At 41.3% G+C, this 19,083-nt stretch overlaps 1 protein-coding gene across 3 annotated transcripts in view; it reads left to right on the top strand.

Moving 5' to 3' along the window:
• The window catches only part of PLP1 (proteolipid protein 1), a 183,975-nt gene extending 169,685 nt beyond the window's left edge, over nucleotides 1-14,290 (top strand). Inside the window, exons 7-8 of one of the 3 annotated variants that reach the window (XM_069748665.1) lie at nucleotides 13,618-13,798; nucleotides 14,103-14,290. In XM_069748665.1, coding sequence (XP_069604766.1) covers nucleotides 13,618-13,770 — 153 coding nt within the window. In that variant the 3' untranslated portion in view covers nucleotides 13,771-13,798; nucleotides 14,103-14,290. Of the gene's footprint in view, nucleotides 1-7,356; nucleotides 10,684-13,617 lie in introns of those variants that run through there. The other 2 variants (XM_069748664.1, XM_069748666.1) reach the window with 2 other exon arrangements.
• The last annotated feature ends 4,793 nt before the right edge of the window (nucleotides 14,291-19,083 follow it).

Here is a 19,083-nt window from a genome sequence, read left to right as displayed (position 1 = left end):
ATGAAAACTTAGGAACTGAGGTGCAGAAAAATGGCAGCAGGCGCTTTGAACTAATGAATAAAATTTTGAAATATTTGGCTGTAACAGGAGACAGTTTGTTGGCCAAGAGGCTGAAGATTGGAAGACTAATGAGGTTTTGCAGGCAACAGTGACGCACGGTGGAGGGTTCTGCATGTTTGATGCTTCATTTCAGTAAATGGAATTGGGGAGTTAGTCAGGATTAATATTGTCCTCAATGCTGAGAAATATAGGCAGATGCTTATCCAGGTGTCATTGAAGTGATAAGGCCCTCACCGAGTCCTGATCTCAACATCTATGATCCGGTCTGAAATTGCATAAAGAGATAGAAGGATTTGCACAAGCGACATCCACGGAAGATCTGTGGTTACTTCTCCAAGACGTTTGGAACAACCTCCTTGCTTCCCCTCCCGGATCCTTCAGAAACTGTCTGCAAGTATACCTAGAAGAATCGGTGCTGTTTTGATGGCAAAGGGTAATTGTCACACCAAGTATTAATTTCCAAATAGGTTTTTATTTTTTTGGTTCATTCTCTGTGCATTTTGTTAATTGATAAAAATAAACTATTAACACTTCTTTTTTTTAAAGCATTATTAATTTGCAGCATTTTTTCCACACCTTTCTAAAACTTCACAGTAATTTACATGTACAGCAACACCCACCAAAGTCCAACAAAGCCAGTCTTAAAGCATGAGGGTAACAGTCATCATACTGCGTTGACTCGTTTCTCGATGAAAGTGCATCGTATCGATAAACCTTAAACTCTCCCTATTCTAGCCATTTGAACTTGGCATTCTATTGGAAGTCACTCCGTCAGGACTCATCAAGAATTCGGAGCACACAAAGTTGAAGTTGCAAAAATATCAACATTTCCATCTTCATCAGTGTGAATTCAGTGGAAAATAATAGAGTCCATTTTCAATATCCAAATTTATGTGAGCACCAATCCATTGTCCAGCTGTAACGTGTCGCCAGATCTTTATACAGCACGCAGACTTGGCGACACATGTTGCAGCTGGACACCGGACTGACGTGGATCAGTTCTGCCGGATTTTACACTTAGGACTGTGTTGGATTTCGGTGAGTGTTGCTTTATACATACTTTTACCCTACTTTGTGCTCAGATTGTTGAGCACTGGAGACTATTATCCCATTGCCTGTGTACTACCTTAGATACTTTTGGCAACCTGTCCCCCCCAGGCGTTTGTAACTAAAAGAGCCACCTTGTGCAGCAGTAATGATGCATTCTGATAAGGTACGGTAGCTCTTTTAGTTCGGGTCCCTGGCACTGCTGAAATAATCGTTTTTGAAATTTGTTCCTCATACCGTGAAATCGCCACAGGGGCAGGTCTTTCCCCCCGAATCTAGACGCACCACAGCCATCAATCATGGCCTCTGTGCACCGGGCGCCGCCTCCTCTTCCTTCATTAGCGTCCCCGGTGCCTGCGCTGTTATTTTTTTTTTCGGGCATGCGCAGTTGCGCTGCCCTTCGAACTTACAGCGCAGGCGCCGGGGATGCTAATCAAGGAAGAGGAGGCGGCGCCGGGCACGCAGAGGCCATGAGTGATGGCTGTGAGGTATCTGGATTCGGGTGGAAAGACCTGCCCAGTGGCGATTTCACAGGTTCCCTTTAATGAAAAGTTAAAGAGAACCTGACAGATGATCCATGCTGCCCGACACATGCTGTCCATGGATCAGGGTAGCATGTATGAGGTGTCAGGTTCACTTTAAGGTTTAATTGGACATTTTCTCTCTCTGAAGAGGTCACAAAAGCTCTTACCGTATCTACCCCCTCCATAGTTTCCATATTACCAAACTACAGATTTAGACAACTGATTGCTTATGTACTTTGTACATGACTCCATGAATGTTCTAACAAATGTGTTCAAGCAGATCATTTAATTTATAATTCACTATACTAAAATTCCACTGGCTCAGAAGTTTACCTACACCCAGATTAATGTGCATGAGAAAGCTTGAATAATTCCAGAAAAGGCTGTCCTGGCTTCCGATGAGCTGATTGTCGGCTCTTGAGTTAATGGGAGGTGTATGTGTGGCAGTATTTTACAGTGGTTCACTGGACTTGTAAGATTGGAAAGAGGCACGTAATGTAAAGAAAAAGAGGAAAACATGAGAAGCGGCTCACGTGATGGTGTCGTGTTAGGTCCAGGACAACTGTAGGGGCATGCCAATGTGGTAATAGGGGGTTACAGCCTATGTTACCATCCAGGGGCGTACCTAGAGGTTCAGCTCAGGGGGGCAAAATATCTGAGGACCCCCTAATTAGGTAACCCTGACTAAAACTAAAATGGCTCACCCTAATTGTGGGTATAGGGGAATCTCAGTAGATGACCATGGTGCTACTGAAAAAAATCTCTATACAAAGACCAACACTGATATTACAGCCATATGGTGACCACAGCTCCACTATAGACAGTATGATGGGCACACAGCTCCCCTATACATACTATGATGGGCCCACAGCTCCCATATACACAGTATGATGTGTCCATGGGTCCTCTATACACAGTATGATGGGCACACAGTTCTCCTATACACAATATGGTGGGCACACAGCTCGCTCCCCTATAAACAGTATGATGGGCCCACAGCTCCTGTATACATAGTATGATGGAACCACAGTTCCCCTATACTCAGTATGAGGGGTCCACAGCTCCCCTATACACAGTATGATGGGTAAACAGCTCCCCTATACATAGTATGATGTGTCCATGGGTCCTCTATACACAGTATGATGGACCCACAGCTCCCCTATACACAGTATAATGGGTAAACAGCTCCTCTATACACAGTATGATGGACCCACAGTTCTCCTATACACAGTATGGTGGGACCACAGCTCATTCCCCTATAAACAGTATGATGGGCCCACAGCTCCTGTATACATAGTATGATGGAACCACAGTTCCGCTATACTCAGTATGAGGGGCCCACAGCTCCCCTATACACAGTATGATGGGTAAACAGCTCCCCAATACATAGTATGATGGACCCACAGTTCTCCTATACACAGTATGGTGGGACCACAGCTCATTCCCCTATAAACAGTATGATGGGCCCACAGCTCCTGTATACATAGTATGATGGAACCACAGTTCCCCTATACTCAGTATGAGGGCCCACAGCTCCTCTATGCACAGTATGATGTCTTCACAGCTCCCCTATACACAGTATGATGGGCACACAGTTCTCCTATACACAAGTATGGTGGGCATACAGCTCTCCTATACACAGTATGGTGGGATCACAGCTCACTCCCCTATAAACAGTATGATGGGCCCACAGCTCCTGTATACATGGTATGATGGACCCACAGTTCCCCTATACTCAGTATGAGGGGCCCACAGCTCCTCTATACACAGTATGATGGGTAAACAGCTCCCCGATACATAGTATGATGGACCCACAGTTCCCCTATACTCAGTATGAGGGGCTCACAGCTCCTCTATGCACAGTATGATGGGACCAAAGCTCCCCTATACACAGCATGAGGTATTCACAGCTCCACTATATAAAGTATAATGAACCCCACAGTAGTCTTCATACTGTATAATGCCCCCCAAAGTGTATAATAGCCCCCACACTTTTAATGGTTCCCACAATAGCCCCCACACTGTAGAATGGATCCTGCACTGTACAATGGCCCCACAGTAGTTCCAATACTTTATGAGGGTCATCACACTGTATAAAGGCCTACCAGAGTAGCCCTTAAACTGTGTAATAACCCTCATATTAGGTGCTACACTATATAATGGCCCCCCAGAATAGTCTCTACACCATATTTTGGTCCTCCCGGTAGGGCCAAAACTTTAGAAAGTTCCCACATTACCTCCCTATAATATCCCCCACACTGTATGACAGCCCCCACAATAATTCCCACACTGTAAGAGGTTCCACAATAGTATCCCAAACTGTATTAGGACCCCAACAGTAGCCCCCACACTGTATGAGGGCCCCTACAGTAGAAAATACAATGTATGAGGGCCCCCTATACTGTATGATACCCCCACAATCACACCACGTTTTAATTAAGATAAAAAGTATCATATTCTCACCTAACTCGGGATCCTGACGAGTCCACCTGCAACTCATCGGTGCACACACTGGACATCAGAGTCCCGCCATGGCGCGATGACGTTACTGCGCCTGGACTCTGATGTCCTGTGCGTGCGTCAGCCCTTATAATTCTGCATCACCTTGCCATTCTGCTTACCGCAGGCTTAAAGCCATCTGCAGCTTGCGATAAGGAGAGTGATATTGCGGGGTGATCATGTCTCCTTACTTTACCGCACAGCCTAGCTATATCTGTGTGCGCAATGGGCCAATACAGTTAAGAGTAGTGTTGAGCATTCCGATACTGCAAGCATCGGGTATCAGCCGATATTTGCTGTATCGGAATTCTGATACCGAGTTCCGATATTTTTGCGATATCGGAAATCGGAATCGGCGTGTGCGGTGCGTATGGTTCCAAGGGTCTGGAGGAAAGGAGACTCTCCTTCAGGCCCTGGGATCCATATTCATGTAAAAAATAAAGAATAAAAATAAAAAATATGGATATACTCACCCCTCCGGCGAACCCTGGCTGTCACCGCTGCGAGCGTCTGCCTCCGTTCCTAAGAATGCAGTGAGTGAAGGACCTTCGATGACGCAGGCAGACGCTCGCAGCGGTGACAGCCAGGGTCCTTCGGAGGGGTGAGTATATCCATATTTTTTATTTTAATTCTATATTTTTTACATGAATATGGATCCCAGGGCCTGAAGGAGAGTTTCCTCACCTTCAGACCCTGGGAACCATCCACGATACCTTCCGATATTTGTGTCCCATTGACTTGCATTGGTATCGGGTATTGGTATCGGCGATATCCGATATTTATTGGATATCGGCCGATACCATCCGATACCGATACCTTTGAATATCGGAAGGTATCGCTTAACACTAGTTAAGAGTAGTGACAGATCCAAGTAGGCCCCTCTTAGCATGGAGCCTGAGGCAACCGCCCCCTCTACTCCCCTAGTAGTAGCTACACTACTTGTCCCATCAAAGTCCAGCCATCAGGTGTAATCTCAAAATGTGTCTGTAGGGAAAAATGAGCACCGTACTCAGCGCTACTTCACAGAAAATTAGGAAATCACAGGTTGTGGAGTCCAGAGAAATCATTCCTTTCTTAAAGTTACTATGCCGCATTTTGGAGTTGGATTGACTAGGGCTCACACTCATCAGCGTTAATAAAATCGGTCGGATGTTGGTCCTGAAAAGTAGGATGTGTGTCATGCGAGTACAATGCGATTTTCCTCAAGTAGCATCCATATGACATCCATATCACATGAATATGCAATCTGTATGCAATGCGTTTTTAACATCAGCTTTTACATTACAGTAATTCTGTCATTTCAAGCTAGTTTTCTAACTAAAAAACAATTATAAATATGTCACTAAGAGATATAATTAGTGCAGGGCTTGTGTAGCTTACTGTAAATGTATTTAGCTAATAATTAGAGAATTAAAAGAAAAAAATGGCGTGGGGTCCCCCATATTTTTCTTAACCAGCTGAGGTGAAGCCGAGAGCTGGGGGCTGTTATTTATAGTCTGGGAAGTGGATAATAAGCATGGAGCTTCCCAGGTATTTAATGTCAGCTCACAGCAGTCTACTTAGCCTTTAATGTTTATTAACAAGGGGTGACCCCCCCCAAAAAAAATGACATAGGGTGCCCTTATTTCTAATAACCAGCAAATGCTAGGAAGGCAGCTGTGGGCTGATATTAATAGCCTAGGAAGGGGCCATGGATATTGGCCCTCTCCCAGATTAAGAACATAAAAACTCCCGTACCATCTTTTACACATTTATTAATATCCAAATAAAATAGCAAAGAAATCCTCCCCTTTCCGCCGGTCTATCCATATGTCCCACGACGAGTCCAACTCAGCTACATCTTGAAGCTTTGCTGAACAGTGACACAAAATGCCGCATCTAGAAGGCACCGAGCTGGACATGAGAACTCAGCTTCAGTGCCGGGCACTGACGTCAGTAAGGTGACTGGAGTTCATATACGACGAACTCTGGTCACCTCACTGACGTCACCGCTCGCTGCGTGAGAAATTTCTTCTACTATATTCTGACAGCTCAAGCTACGAATTTACTGTACTCGGCTGATAAAATGACGGGTTAAGTATAAGATGGATGCCTAGAAATTGCACCGGACACGCATGGTTTTTTATAATCTCACCCATTGACTTGCATTGGTAAGTCTCATCCTGTATACGTGGCCACTTGCAGCATGCTGAAATTTTTTTTCTCAGTCCGATCCAAGCTGAGAAAAAAATCGCAGATGAGCACAGAGTCATTGACTGACATTTGTCAGTGTACAATTCGATTTTTTATCAGATTGCACTCAATAGTTTTAAATGCAGATGAGTAAGAGCCTTAATCTGATGATTTTTGAATTCACACATTTTCACTTGTATTTTTGCATTCACATGCTTTTTACCCAAATGAGAGGTCAACAATAGACCAGACAGCCCCTTTAAGGTCAGACTTTAAGGCCTAATTGCCTCTTGCCACCATGTGAAAATCAAATCAATCCAGCCGAATGATCAGAGATGGAATTGTAGAGCTTCATAAGTCTGCTAGATTCTGGTGAACATCTTCCAAACACTGAAGTAACACTGCCACTTGTTCAATGACAATATGCAAGTTTCATCACCATGGAGTCTCCCAGGTAGCGGTGTCTGAGCACAGGCAGCCGTTCACACTGAGGCCAGCCTGGATCTCGGCAACTCTATCTGCTGATCTCCTCTCTCCAGCATTTTGACACACCAGATCGGAATTAGAGAGACCAAAGTAAAATCTATGGAAGAGTACTGAGTCTGGACAGCTGTCATAGTTCTCGTCCGGGCGGTCCTGTTCACACAGGTCAATGCACCGCCGAAAACGATCATTTTTTGTGGTGCAAAAAAAATCTTTACACCCGATGATCATTGTGAAACAAGCGTTTTCTCAACACTGGTTCAAGATCGTCTTTCATTGTAAAAGCAGCTTTAGACATTGTAAAGGCAATGCTGCCAAAGACAATGTGTGTAAACTTCTGAGCCACTGAGAATAAGAGGACATTAAAGGGGAAGCTCACAATTGCCTCTAGTATCTGACATCTCATGTTCTCGCGGGACAGTTGTGACCCTACTGACCTAATAGAGGGCGCTGTTACTAGGGTCACACCTTGGCAATGATAATGTGGTTATGCTGTGTATAGACTTACTGCTTCTGCCATGCAATGATTCTGTTAATGTCCATGTTCTTTCTTCTGTATGTTCCTTTACAGCTCACATATATGATAGGTGCATCCTTCAACTATGCTGTGCTGCGAGTTACTGGCCGAAAGTTTTAGACTCCAAGCGACTGAGTAGAAATTGGCACCATTTTATGTTCATAATAACATATTTTGAAATCTTCTTTATTTTAATGTTGGAGTTTTAATAATGTATCCGATAGCTACTATAGTTGGTCTGCCCTTTGTATGCAATGTTTAGTCTGTATGTTGCAGATACCTTACAGTAAAGATAGCCATACAGTATAGGCACTGGGGTCCTGGCGTGAGTGCAAACAAATCTGCCATGTCTGGGAACAGTAGAACATGGAGATCATAGCCACTACTGACCGTCATTGCTGATCTGGTGGCTTCATAAGATGTGAGACATGCTTGATGGTTTGGGGAGGACACATGAAACAATGTATAGTCAATATGGTCTAAAATGATGGATTGGCACCTAGAGATTGCACTAACTTACAAAATGGCTACTGTACTCCGTATCCTAAGTGTAGCTAGAGGGCAAACTAAACCGGTAGAAACTGCAGCGATCTGAGTCAATGCGGATCACATACATACATGTAATCACATTTATGTCCACAGTCACCAGAGTTATGTCTTCACCTGCAAACAACTTCTACTGACCACTAATGATGCATCACTTTACACTATTACCAACGATCAGCGACACTTTATCAATGGGTTCATCCAGTCCTAGAATATATATTCATATAAAACTATACTCCAAGCGAAATCAGCCTGTCATCACGCCCTACCTCAGATCCATGGAGATGATTGTAGGGTGGGATCGCTCCAACAACGTCTGAAGTTCCCAAGGAAGGAACGATTACTCCGCTATACTGTAAGGATTTAATGGAGTAAAAGCATTAGTAGGTTTCCTCAGGCTTTGCCATGCACTATTGTGCTAGTATATGGCCATGTTTGACAGTCATGAGTCCGAATCACCAGACCTCAGTGTGTGGCCACCATTACTTGGTACAAGTACAGTTCTCCTAGCTCCTTTCCTAGTTCCTTTCCTTCAATGCAGAAAAAGTTTCTGCATTTTATACCTAAATTGAATGAAAATCTAATATATCCATATTCACCCTTCAGAACCTGAGATTAGTGATAATTGGCGGAGTCACCTAAGCACAATATATTAGCTGTTAGGACACTTCAGCAATACTACTACCTGCCTATTACAGTGGGAATCTCGTAGACCTCTAGTGTACCGGCTCACGGTAATAGGGTGAAATAAAAAATATCTGCTTAGCATAAATGTAAGGCCTGTTCACACTGGTGCTAGTTCTTGTTCCATCTGGAATGCTATTCTAGTTGTTAAAAACAACTAAAAAAGTGAAAAAAAAAAACAAAAGTCAATGGAAAGTGTTGGAGATATTTTTCAGCATGGGATCCATTCATTTCCAAACAGATAAATCATGGCTGCCATAAACAGGAGTCAAGGATAGCTTTTACAATAACACATATGGATGATCTGTATTTAATGGTAATCCCTTATAGGTTTGTAAAAGAAAAATAAAAGCATAAAAAAGCTTCAATTCAAACTCATCGCAGTCAGCATGTCAAGCAGCATAATCCAAAAAATGTAAGATATAGATGCACGAACTAGACGTGTCCTCTACTAAACCTCCCGGAGACCTCTGCTAATTTCCCCAATAGATTTTCTGATGTATAATAAGAAGAAAAACAGTTTGTCAGAATAATGATGTTTTCACCAGAATCCCAGTTTACATCTGTTATTATAAATTGTAACATGAACACGCCCGGGGCAGACACATACGTAGTACTTTAGTCTAGAAATTTTGTTTTGTGGGTTTCCAGATTTAGGGCCAGGACTCTGTGTAAAGACGAGCCCGAGTCTCCTCACATCTCTCTTGCTCCACTAATGTTCCCCTAATCTACAGAAGCGGTATAGTCAAGGATGGTTCATGGGGTTTACGACTGTACAAACTGATGATAAAGTCAGTATGTAGAGTGTTTGTCACCGCAAACCCAAGAGTTTATCGTAAACCTCAGCTGCACGTGGATGGTCCTACCAAAACGGCAGCCAAGAACTTAGATAAGAAAATGTTCAATTTGGCTTCTAAACCCTGTTTTTCCCGAATCCGTGTCTTTTCTGTCCATACTGCTACATAAGACACATGCGTTATATAAGACACATATATATTAGACACATATATAACACATATAAATGTAAGACACATATATAAGACATATATATATATAATACACATATAAGACACATATACCAAACATATATATAAAACACATATGCCACACACATATAAGACACATATATAAGACATATATATAATACACATATAAGACACATATACCAGACATATATATAAGACACATATGACACACACATATAAGACACATATATAAGACACACATGTAACACACACATATAAAACATATATATAAGACACATATATAACACACACATATAAGACACATATATAAGACACATATCACACACATATAAGACACATATGTAAGACATATATCACACACATATATAAGACACATATATAACACATACATATATAAGACACATATGTAAGTCATATATATAAGACACATAAGACACATATAACACACATGTATAAGACATATATAACACACACATATAAGACACATATATAATACACAGATATAAGACACATATATAACACACACATATAAGACATATATATAAGACACATATCACACACATATAAGACACATATATAATACATAGATATAAGACACATATATAACACACCCATATAAGATACATATATAACACACACATATAAGACACATATATAATACACAGATATAAGACACATATATAACACACACATATAAGACACATATATAACACACAGATATAAGACACAGATATAATACACAGATATAAGACACATATATAACACACACATATAAGATACATACATAAGACACATATATAAGACACATATCACACACATATAAGACACATGTATAAGACACATATATAAGAAACACACAGATATAAGACACATATAAGACACATGTATAAGACATATATAAGACACAGATATAAGACACAGATATAAGACACAGATATAAGTCACGTATCACACACATATATCACACACATATATAAGACACATATATAAGACAAATGTATAAACTCAGAAAGACACGACCTCCCACAAGTCAAGTGGTTTTGATTCAGCAAAGTGTTACTTTTGTTTTACAGTATAATTTTTCCTCTTTTGGTTTTGCTGTGAATCACTAATTATGGAATGTAAGAGCTTAAAAAGCAATTAAATGTTTCTTTATCAAACTTCAGACGTGTCTGTCTGGGTGAATTTTTTGACTTGTCATCAGTACTTGATTGCAGATGTATAAATAAGGACGAAATATCAGAAGTGCATATTACAAAAAACGTATGCAATAATATGATCTTTCATCATAATCTATATAACATGCCTGCCCTTATGAGAATGCTATCGATTTACTATGCTGTGTACTATGAACCACTGTGGTTTCTCAGAGAAAACATGGTCTGTCCGGGTGCGGCCGGCATCTCCCCGCCAGCGCCGGCTGATTGACAGGTTTCTCCCATGTGTATACATAGGAAGAGACCAATCAATCAACGGGGGTGAGGTGGGGAGAAGCCAGACTGGTCTGCCTCTCCCTATATTCCACGCTGGCTTATCTCACTATATGTTTTCTCTGAAACGTAGCAGCATTACTAAGTAAAATATTTTTTGGCTACAATTGTGCAGATGGGCTCTGATTCTGTTGCCTGTGGTTTGGACAGTATGAATGAAAAGACAGCCCCCCTCTAATTAAATATTACATCAGACTAGGATTTACTAGGATTTGTATTCTAATCACTTAGAATTTTAAGAAACATGAAGCAATGTTTAAAAAAAAACTGAATTGAGATGTAATGTAATTAAAGAGTAAATAAACTTTCTAATATTTCATTATTGATCAGTCATGGTAAAGTTATGAATATTTGTAATATTGCCTAATTTGGATTGCTCCTATTTCTTATTCCATGGTAAGAGTGCCGGCTTGTCTGCCACAACATCTGCCGGCCCATCTGCCAGCTCATCTGCAGCAACGTCTGCCGGCTCATCTGCTGGTTCATCTGCCACAATGTCTGCCGGTTCATCTGCTGGTTTATCTACTGCAACGTCTGCCAGCTTGTCTGCTGGAACATCTGCCGGAACGTCTGCCGGCTCGTCTGCCGAGTCTTGCTTTCTTAGTAGCTGATTTTACTTGCCAATCTATCAAAGGTCTATACTCAGAGTCGTCTCTGCCCCCCATAAACACACAGGGCACAGTGTCTGAGCTTGTGGAAGGGAGCGAAAGTCAGACTTGTTAGATTGGCAGTTAAAAGCAGCTCCTAAGGATGCGTGAATTAGGCAGATGAGCCAACACTTTCATCATGGAGTTACAGATCTTACAAAGTAAAATCAGGTACTGAAGTATATTACAAAGATTCATAGCTTTACAAAGGTTGAACAATAATTAAATAAAAAGTTTAGTTATTCTTTAAAAAAAAGAGATGGGTAAGTTAGAACGAATCTTCTGTGATACCTGTGAGACCCTCCAATATCATAAACTTAATAGAAAAAGTGACTTTCAGATCTCCAGACAAATCTTAAATGTTGGTCTTTACATTGTTCTGTTGAGGAAACTAAGGTCTCATGGCCACTTACTTTCCAGTTGTTAGGAGGGTAACAGTGTGCGCATAGATTTATTAGGGTTTTCCATGCCCCACCATGGAGCTATATGTCCTTAGAAGCATGTCCACCAGTGGGAACATCTCTGTACTACACATGAATTCCATAAGACACCATACAATAAAGCGTTACATCATCACCACTCGGCAAACTGCTGAATTATGGCTTTGTGCTGTAGAGCACTGTATGGTCAGCATGTTCTTCTGCATGGACCTGATTGTATACTGCGGGTTATAGAGGTTTTACTTCTCCTGAATATAGAAACCATTGGAAAAAAAATACTTCATCATGTGACATTGTAGAGAGGGACTCTATTTGTGCCAGTATTTGTGGAGTAAAGAAACATTGCTTCTAGGTTGTACGAAATGGCAACAAGGAGGAGCTACATGTTCATTATTGAGGTCTGTGAAAGCTCCAAGTCCTCACAATAAAGATCTATGAAATGACTTTGCGATGATCGCTTTCCCACAAAAGGTGTGAATGTAATTGGAGTAATACACCACCTCAGTAAATGAGATCTTTCTCCAAGACTCTCAAATACTTAACACTTAGATATCTGACTGAATGTCAGAGAGCTCTGGAGAACATGCCCCTGTGATATAGTAATAATGACTCGTGCGTCAGAAAGGGGTAGCCCGTGGCCCCCCATGTGGTCATGATCCATGGTGTGGGTATTTGTGATGCTGCGGCCTACTCTGATCCAGAAGGACATGCCCTCAGGAAAGTGTTGTATTAATCATGGGGGTCAATAGGAGTCAGGTAGCTGCACTGTGAATTTCCAAGAACGAAGAGGATGACGGATGATTGTGATAGAGAGTTCTTCATTAATAATGTACACTCCGGCACCTTCCTCAGGAAACATTCACAATACAATGTATGGTCTTATATTTTATTGCAAGTTATCCCGAGGAAGGAAGCCGAGCCTGAAACCCATAGATTATTAATAAAGGACTCTCTACTATAATCAACTGTCATCCTTCACATTAATAATAAACATTTCAGGTCAGACCGACCCCTTCATCAGGAGGATTTACAATAAAATATACTGAATGTAAAATGTATTGCCTTGTGTTTTATTGTAAGAATCCTGAGGAAGGGGTCTATCTGACTCAAAAACACGTAGATTATTAATAAATGGCTCTCCGCTACAATCGTCCTGCATCCTCAACATTCTTGGGAATTAGTAGGGAAGCCAACATATCAGTCTACCAGGCTCCCATCGATTCCCACAGTCAAACCTCTAGGTTTTGCCGTTATAAATGCCAAGAAAAGCTTTTCATACAGGGTGGCCGAAAAGACAAGTGATTTTAAAATAGGCATAGTTTCAAAGTTAAGAGACTCACAACATGCTGTGTAGCCAGAAACTATTTTTGAGGGTCTTGAAATGGAGAATTTATCAGTGGTGGTAGGAGAACGTTAGGAAAATGTCTTTCCTCTGAAACGTCTTGGGTAAGTTATTAGTGGGAATTTTTTTCATAGGAGATTTTGAACCCAAAGGCAGACACTAGTCTCCCTTTTCTTTCAGATAAACGCCCTCATGTGTCTGTCAGCCAACAGGGTATATCACCAGCAAGCCCTAGAGACTGGGAAAAGCCGGCAGACTCCACAGCCTGAGGGCTCAGAACTCACTGAGATTCTTCCGGAGCGCCCACAAAGAAGCGCAGAAAACCTGGTGTAAAACGCCTGTTTAGTTTGGGGTGTCCCAGGTTGGAAGCATGCATTCTTTTTTACACTTTATTGAATAGGGATGTTTTGTCATGTAAAAATCTTCTTGGGGGTTTTAGACAATGCTGTTGATTTATAATTATCTCAATGATTATGTTTTTTAATAACATTTTTTATTTATTACTCTTAGTTCTGAATAATCTGTTTTCCTGTGAAACTACTAGATCCAAATTTGACCGCAACATTATTGTTGCAGACCATTGTTTGATTATATTTCTTGATTGTGATTTTTAACCCATTTTTACATATATTTTGACAATGGAATTTATTTTTTACCAAATGTAGAAATAAGGCATTGCCTCTATTCCCCTATAATCTAAGACTACAGTGTCCACTGAAAATGACGTCTTCTACCCTTAAGCCTGTGTTCTGGTGGATAAATGTCATGACTTCACAAAGAAGCACGAGGCCATCCCCACCCTGACTGTCAAGGAAATCTAAGAAAGAAAATAAAGACATATTCCCAGACTGTGGTTATTGTTTGTGCATCAATTATTGTATCTATAAACTGATGATCGGCCCTCGTAGATACATTCTGCAAAACACTTTAAAGCATATTAAGCATTTGAAAATAAGGTATTTCCTGTATAGGAATATCATGAATACTTTACAAAGATTTTTTTTTTCTTTTTTTTAGCTTAAACCAATATTGTGAAACAATGCCGCAGAATAAAAATGCTATTTAAAAGAGAAGTATTAGCAGTTTATTTATATCGATTGATGAAATATAAAGCACGTGAAAAAAAAAAGAAATATATCTTCAAAAAAGCATCAATTCTTGTATAGTGCCTTGAAAAAATATTTATGAAGTTTTCCACATTACACCCACAAACTTAAATGTATTTTATTGAGGTTTTATGTGACACCAACACAAAGTAGAAGGTATATAATTTGAGAATTGTGAGGTGCATTTGTATTCAGCCCCTGAGTCAGTACTATGTAGGACCACCTTTCCCTGCTATTACTGCTGCAGTCTTTTGGGGTCTGTCCCTCCAGCTTTGCACATCTAGAGGTGACATTCTGCCCCTTCTTCTTTGTCCCCTCGCTCTCGCTCAGTGACTTGGATGGAGATGTTTGTGCTCAGTAATTTTCACATCTTGTCACAGATTCTCTGGGATTTCAGTCTGGACTGTGCCTGGGCCGTTCACACGCAGGATTAAGCTCTGATCTAAACCGTCCATTGTTCTCTGGCAGGATGTTTAGGGTCATTGCCCTGCTGGAAGGTGAACCTATGCCCCAGGTTCAAGTCTTTTGCAGCTTCTAACAGGTTTTCCTCCAAGACTGCCTATATTTAGCTCCATCCACCTTCCCATCAACTCTGACTAGCTTCCCTGTCCCTGCTGAAGAGAAGCCTCCCCACAATATGATGCTGCCACCACCAAGTGTGACAGTGGGGATGGTGTTTTCAGGGTGATGTGCAGTGTTAGTTTTCTGTCACGTATAGTATTTTGCATTTAGCCCAAAAAGTAAACGTTTGGTCTCCTCTGACTAGACCACCTTCCTCCAAACGCTTTTTTTGTTCCCTACATGTATTTTTGCAAACTGCAAACAAACGACTTATGGTTTGCTTTGAAAAATGGCTTTTTGCCACTCTTCCATAAAGGGCAGATTTCTGGACAATACAACTAATAATTTTCCTGTAGACACATTTTCTCACCTGAGTTGTGGATTACCTGAGCTGACTGACTATGGGCCTCTTGGCTGCATCTCTAATTAGTGATCTTCTTGCTTGGGATGTCAGTTTAGGTGGACGACGATGTCTTGGTAAGTTTGCAGTTGGGCCATACTCCTTCCATTTTTGGATGATGAACATAGAACAGTGCTCTATGAGATATTCAGAGCTTCAACTATTTTTTTATAAACTAACCCTGCTGTAATGTATAAGAATTAGATCTGTGTCTTTAAGAAAGTGAGGGCGGGAGTTGAGTTTAGTTTCAGTTTCAGTTATAGCCTAAGGAGAAAATATTATGCTGTGTGCTGGAGGAAAAGAGGAGAAGAATAAAATACAGTTAAAGCTTACTCTCTCTTAAATTCCTTACACTGTGTGGACAGTACAACTGGCGACGAGGATGGGATTGAATCACCTGCTACTGTGAGTACTGACCCCTGCTTTACTGCTTCACACGCCAGCACCACCGAGAGACTCCATCATGGCTGAATACTAGCACATGTTCCCACAGTTTGATATGACTGATGTCACTAATCTCTCTCATAACTGGAGAAAATGGTTAAATCGGTTTGAGAATTTCCTGGAAGCAATAGATATAAAGGATGAGAAAAGAAAGAGGGCCGTGTTCCAGCATTGCGCGGGCACAAGAGTCTATGACATATACAGCACATTACCAGCAGCGGAGACAGACACGTACAGCAAATGCTCCAAAGCTCTCACTGACTACTTCAACCCTAAACAAAACATCAGGTATGAAAGATACAAGTTCAGGATTGCTAAGCAGCTTCCAGAAGAATCCATAAACACCTATGTCACCCGGCTAAAAGAACTAGCACATGGGTGTGCATTCACTGACGTAGATGATGAAATCCTAACTCAAGTAATTGTCACCTGCTCGTCTAATACCATAAGGCGTAAAGCTCTGCAGCAGGATCTCTCTCTGCATGATTTACTCAAGATGGCCCGTGCTATAGAGATAGCAGATCATCAGGCAAGTGCAATGGAGAGTGTGGATAATTTACATGTGCATAATCTCAAACTTAACAGTGCACAAGGCAAGCAGGCCCCGCAACAGAAGAAATGTTATAGATGTGGACAAGATTTCCCTCACCACATGAACAAATGTCCAGCTATAGGACAAACTTGCAGTAAATGTGGAAAAGGGAACCATTTTGCAGTTGTCTGCAAATCAGCGCCCAACAAGTCTCCTCTGCCAATTACAAAGCCTGCAAATATAAAAATGGTAAATCAGGATATAGAAGAAATGTCTGTGGCTGAGAACTATGTGTTCACAACTTCTGTCACTGGCTCAGTGCAGTCTCCATGTATTACACTCACCATCACCTTTACAATAGATACAGGAGCTTCGGTGGATATCATAGACAGCAATGCTTATGAACAGTTGAAAACAAAGCCAGTCTTACAGCAAGTGCATACTAAAATCTTTCCACATGGATCTAAAACACCTCTAGTTACAATGGGACAATTTGATGCTGAACTTAGCTATAAAGAAAATAGGCAGAAAACCACTTTTCACCCATTACAAGGATCGGGAGGCTGTCTTCTCAGCTACCACATTGCCTTGAAGCTAGGACTCATCCAGATTATTCATACCATAACCGACCCTGCGGACCTGGATATACAAGCCATGGTGAACAGTTTTCCCTCCCTATTTAGTGGATTAGGAAAATTAAAGGACTCTCAAGTGCATCTTCATGTGGATGACAGTGTTCGTCCAGTAGCCCAGGCTCACAGGCGTATTCCATTTCACCTAAGAAAGAAGGTAGAAAAGGAACTCCAATTACTCATGGATGATGATGTCATTGAAACTGTTTCTGGTCCCACTCCGTGGGTCTCTCCTCTTGTGGTAGTTCCAAAACCAAAGACTGCAGAGCAGGTAAGACTGTGTGTTGACATGCGCCTGCCCAACACTGCTATTCAAAGGGAAAGACACATCTCACCCACAATTGATGACATTATTCATTTATTAAATTGAGCAACCGTTTTTTCAAAGCTCGACCTCAATAAGGGCTATCATCAACTAGAATTGAGTCCAGAATCCAGATGCTTAACATTTTCCACCCATGTGGGTCTCAGAAGATACAAAGGATTGACGTTTGGGGTCTGCTCAGCAGCGGAAATTTTTCAAGATACGATAAGGAGTGTCATTCAACATATTCCAAATGCCTTTAATTACAGTGATGACATACTGGTTTTTGGGAAACTCAAGCTGAACATAATCGTGCTCTATATGCTATCTTTGAATGTCTGCTCTCTGCTGGACTCACTTTAAACAAAGAAAAATGCGAATTTGATAAAAATTCATTGGAGTTCTATGGTCACATTTTCTCGGCGGAAGGAGTACGACCTGATCCCAAGAAAGTGGAATCCATCAGAGCAGCTTCAATTCCACAGAATGCCAGTGAAGTGCGCTCTTTTCTTGGAATGGCAAGCTACTGTGCTAGATATATTCCAAATTTTTCGACAATCAGCACTCCATTAAGGGAACTTACGAAACAAAACTGCATTTTTCAATGGTCCCAAGACTGTCAGGCATCTTTTGAAATAATTAAAAATGAACTCTGCGCAACAACCACCATGGCCTATTTTGATCCAGCTCTTCGAACCGAACTGATTGTGGATGTCAGTCCCGTGGGACTGGGTGCAATTTTAGCACAATACAAGGATGACAATCAAAGTCCCCACATCATTTCCTATGCAAGTAAAAGCTTAACAAGCACTGAAAGAAAGTATTCGTAACCTGAAAAAGAAAGCTTGGCAGTCGTCTGGGGATGTGAACACTTTCACTTATTTCTCTATGGTGCTCCCTTCACTATTGTAACAGATCATCATGCTCTCCTTACAATTTTTGGAAATCCCAGAGCTAAAATGCCAGCACGGATTGAACGATGGGGTCTACGTCTACAGGACTATAATTACAAAATTGTCACTGAAGACCAACTCATCCTTCGTGGTACCAAACTGGTTGTACCTAAGGCCTTGCACGCCCTAGTCATACAGATAGCACACGAAGGTCATCTAGGAATTGTTGGCACAAAAAAGTTACTCAGAGAAAAAGTGTGGTTCCCATATATGGATAAATTGGTGGAAGAGAAGATTAGACATTGCTCCACTTGTCAATTAATTACTCCATCATCAACTCTAGAGCCATTACAAATGTCTCCGTTACCCACTGCTGTATGGGAGGAAGTGGCAGTCGACATATATGGACCATTACCAAATGGCCAATACATTCTAGTAACAATTGATGAATATTCTAGATACCCTGTCATTTCATTCATCTCTTCAACGTCTGCTAATAGTGTCATACCAGAACTGGACGACATATTCTCTGCATATGGCATTCCAAGAGTGGTCAAAACAGATAATGGACCTCCATTCAATGGACATGTGTTTACACAGTTTTCTGAATACTTGGGGTGCAGCCACAGAAAGATCACATCTTGCTGGCCGCAAGCTAATGGAATCGTAGAACGTTTCATGCGCACCATGGGGAAACGAATCAAGGCAGCTAGTCTGGAGCACACCCCACTGAAACAGTCACTATACAAATTCATGCGCAATTACCACAACACG

Source organism: Ranitomeya imitator, chromosome 2 (genome assembly GCF_032444005.1).
Source record: "Ranitomeya imitator isolate aRanImi1 chromosome 2, aRanImi1.pri, whole genome shotgun sequence".
NCBI lineage: Eukaryota > Metazoa > Chordata > Amphibia > Anura > Dendrobatidae > Ranitomeya > Ranitomeya imitator.
Note: the sequence above shows the minus strand (reverse complement) of the source record. Positions and strands in the feature narration are given on the sequence as shown.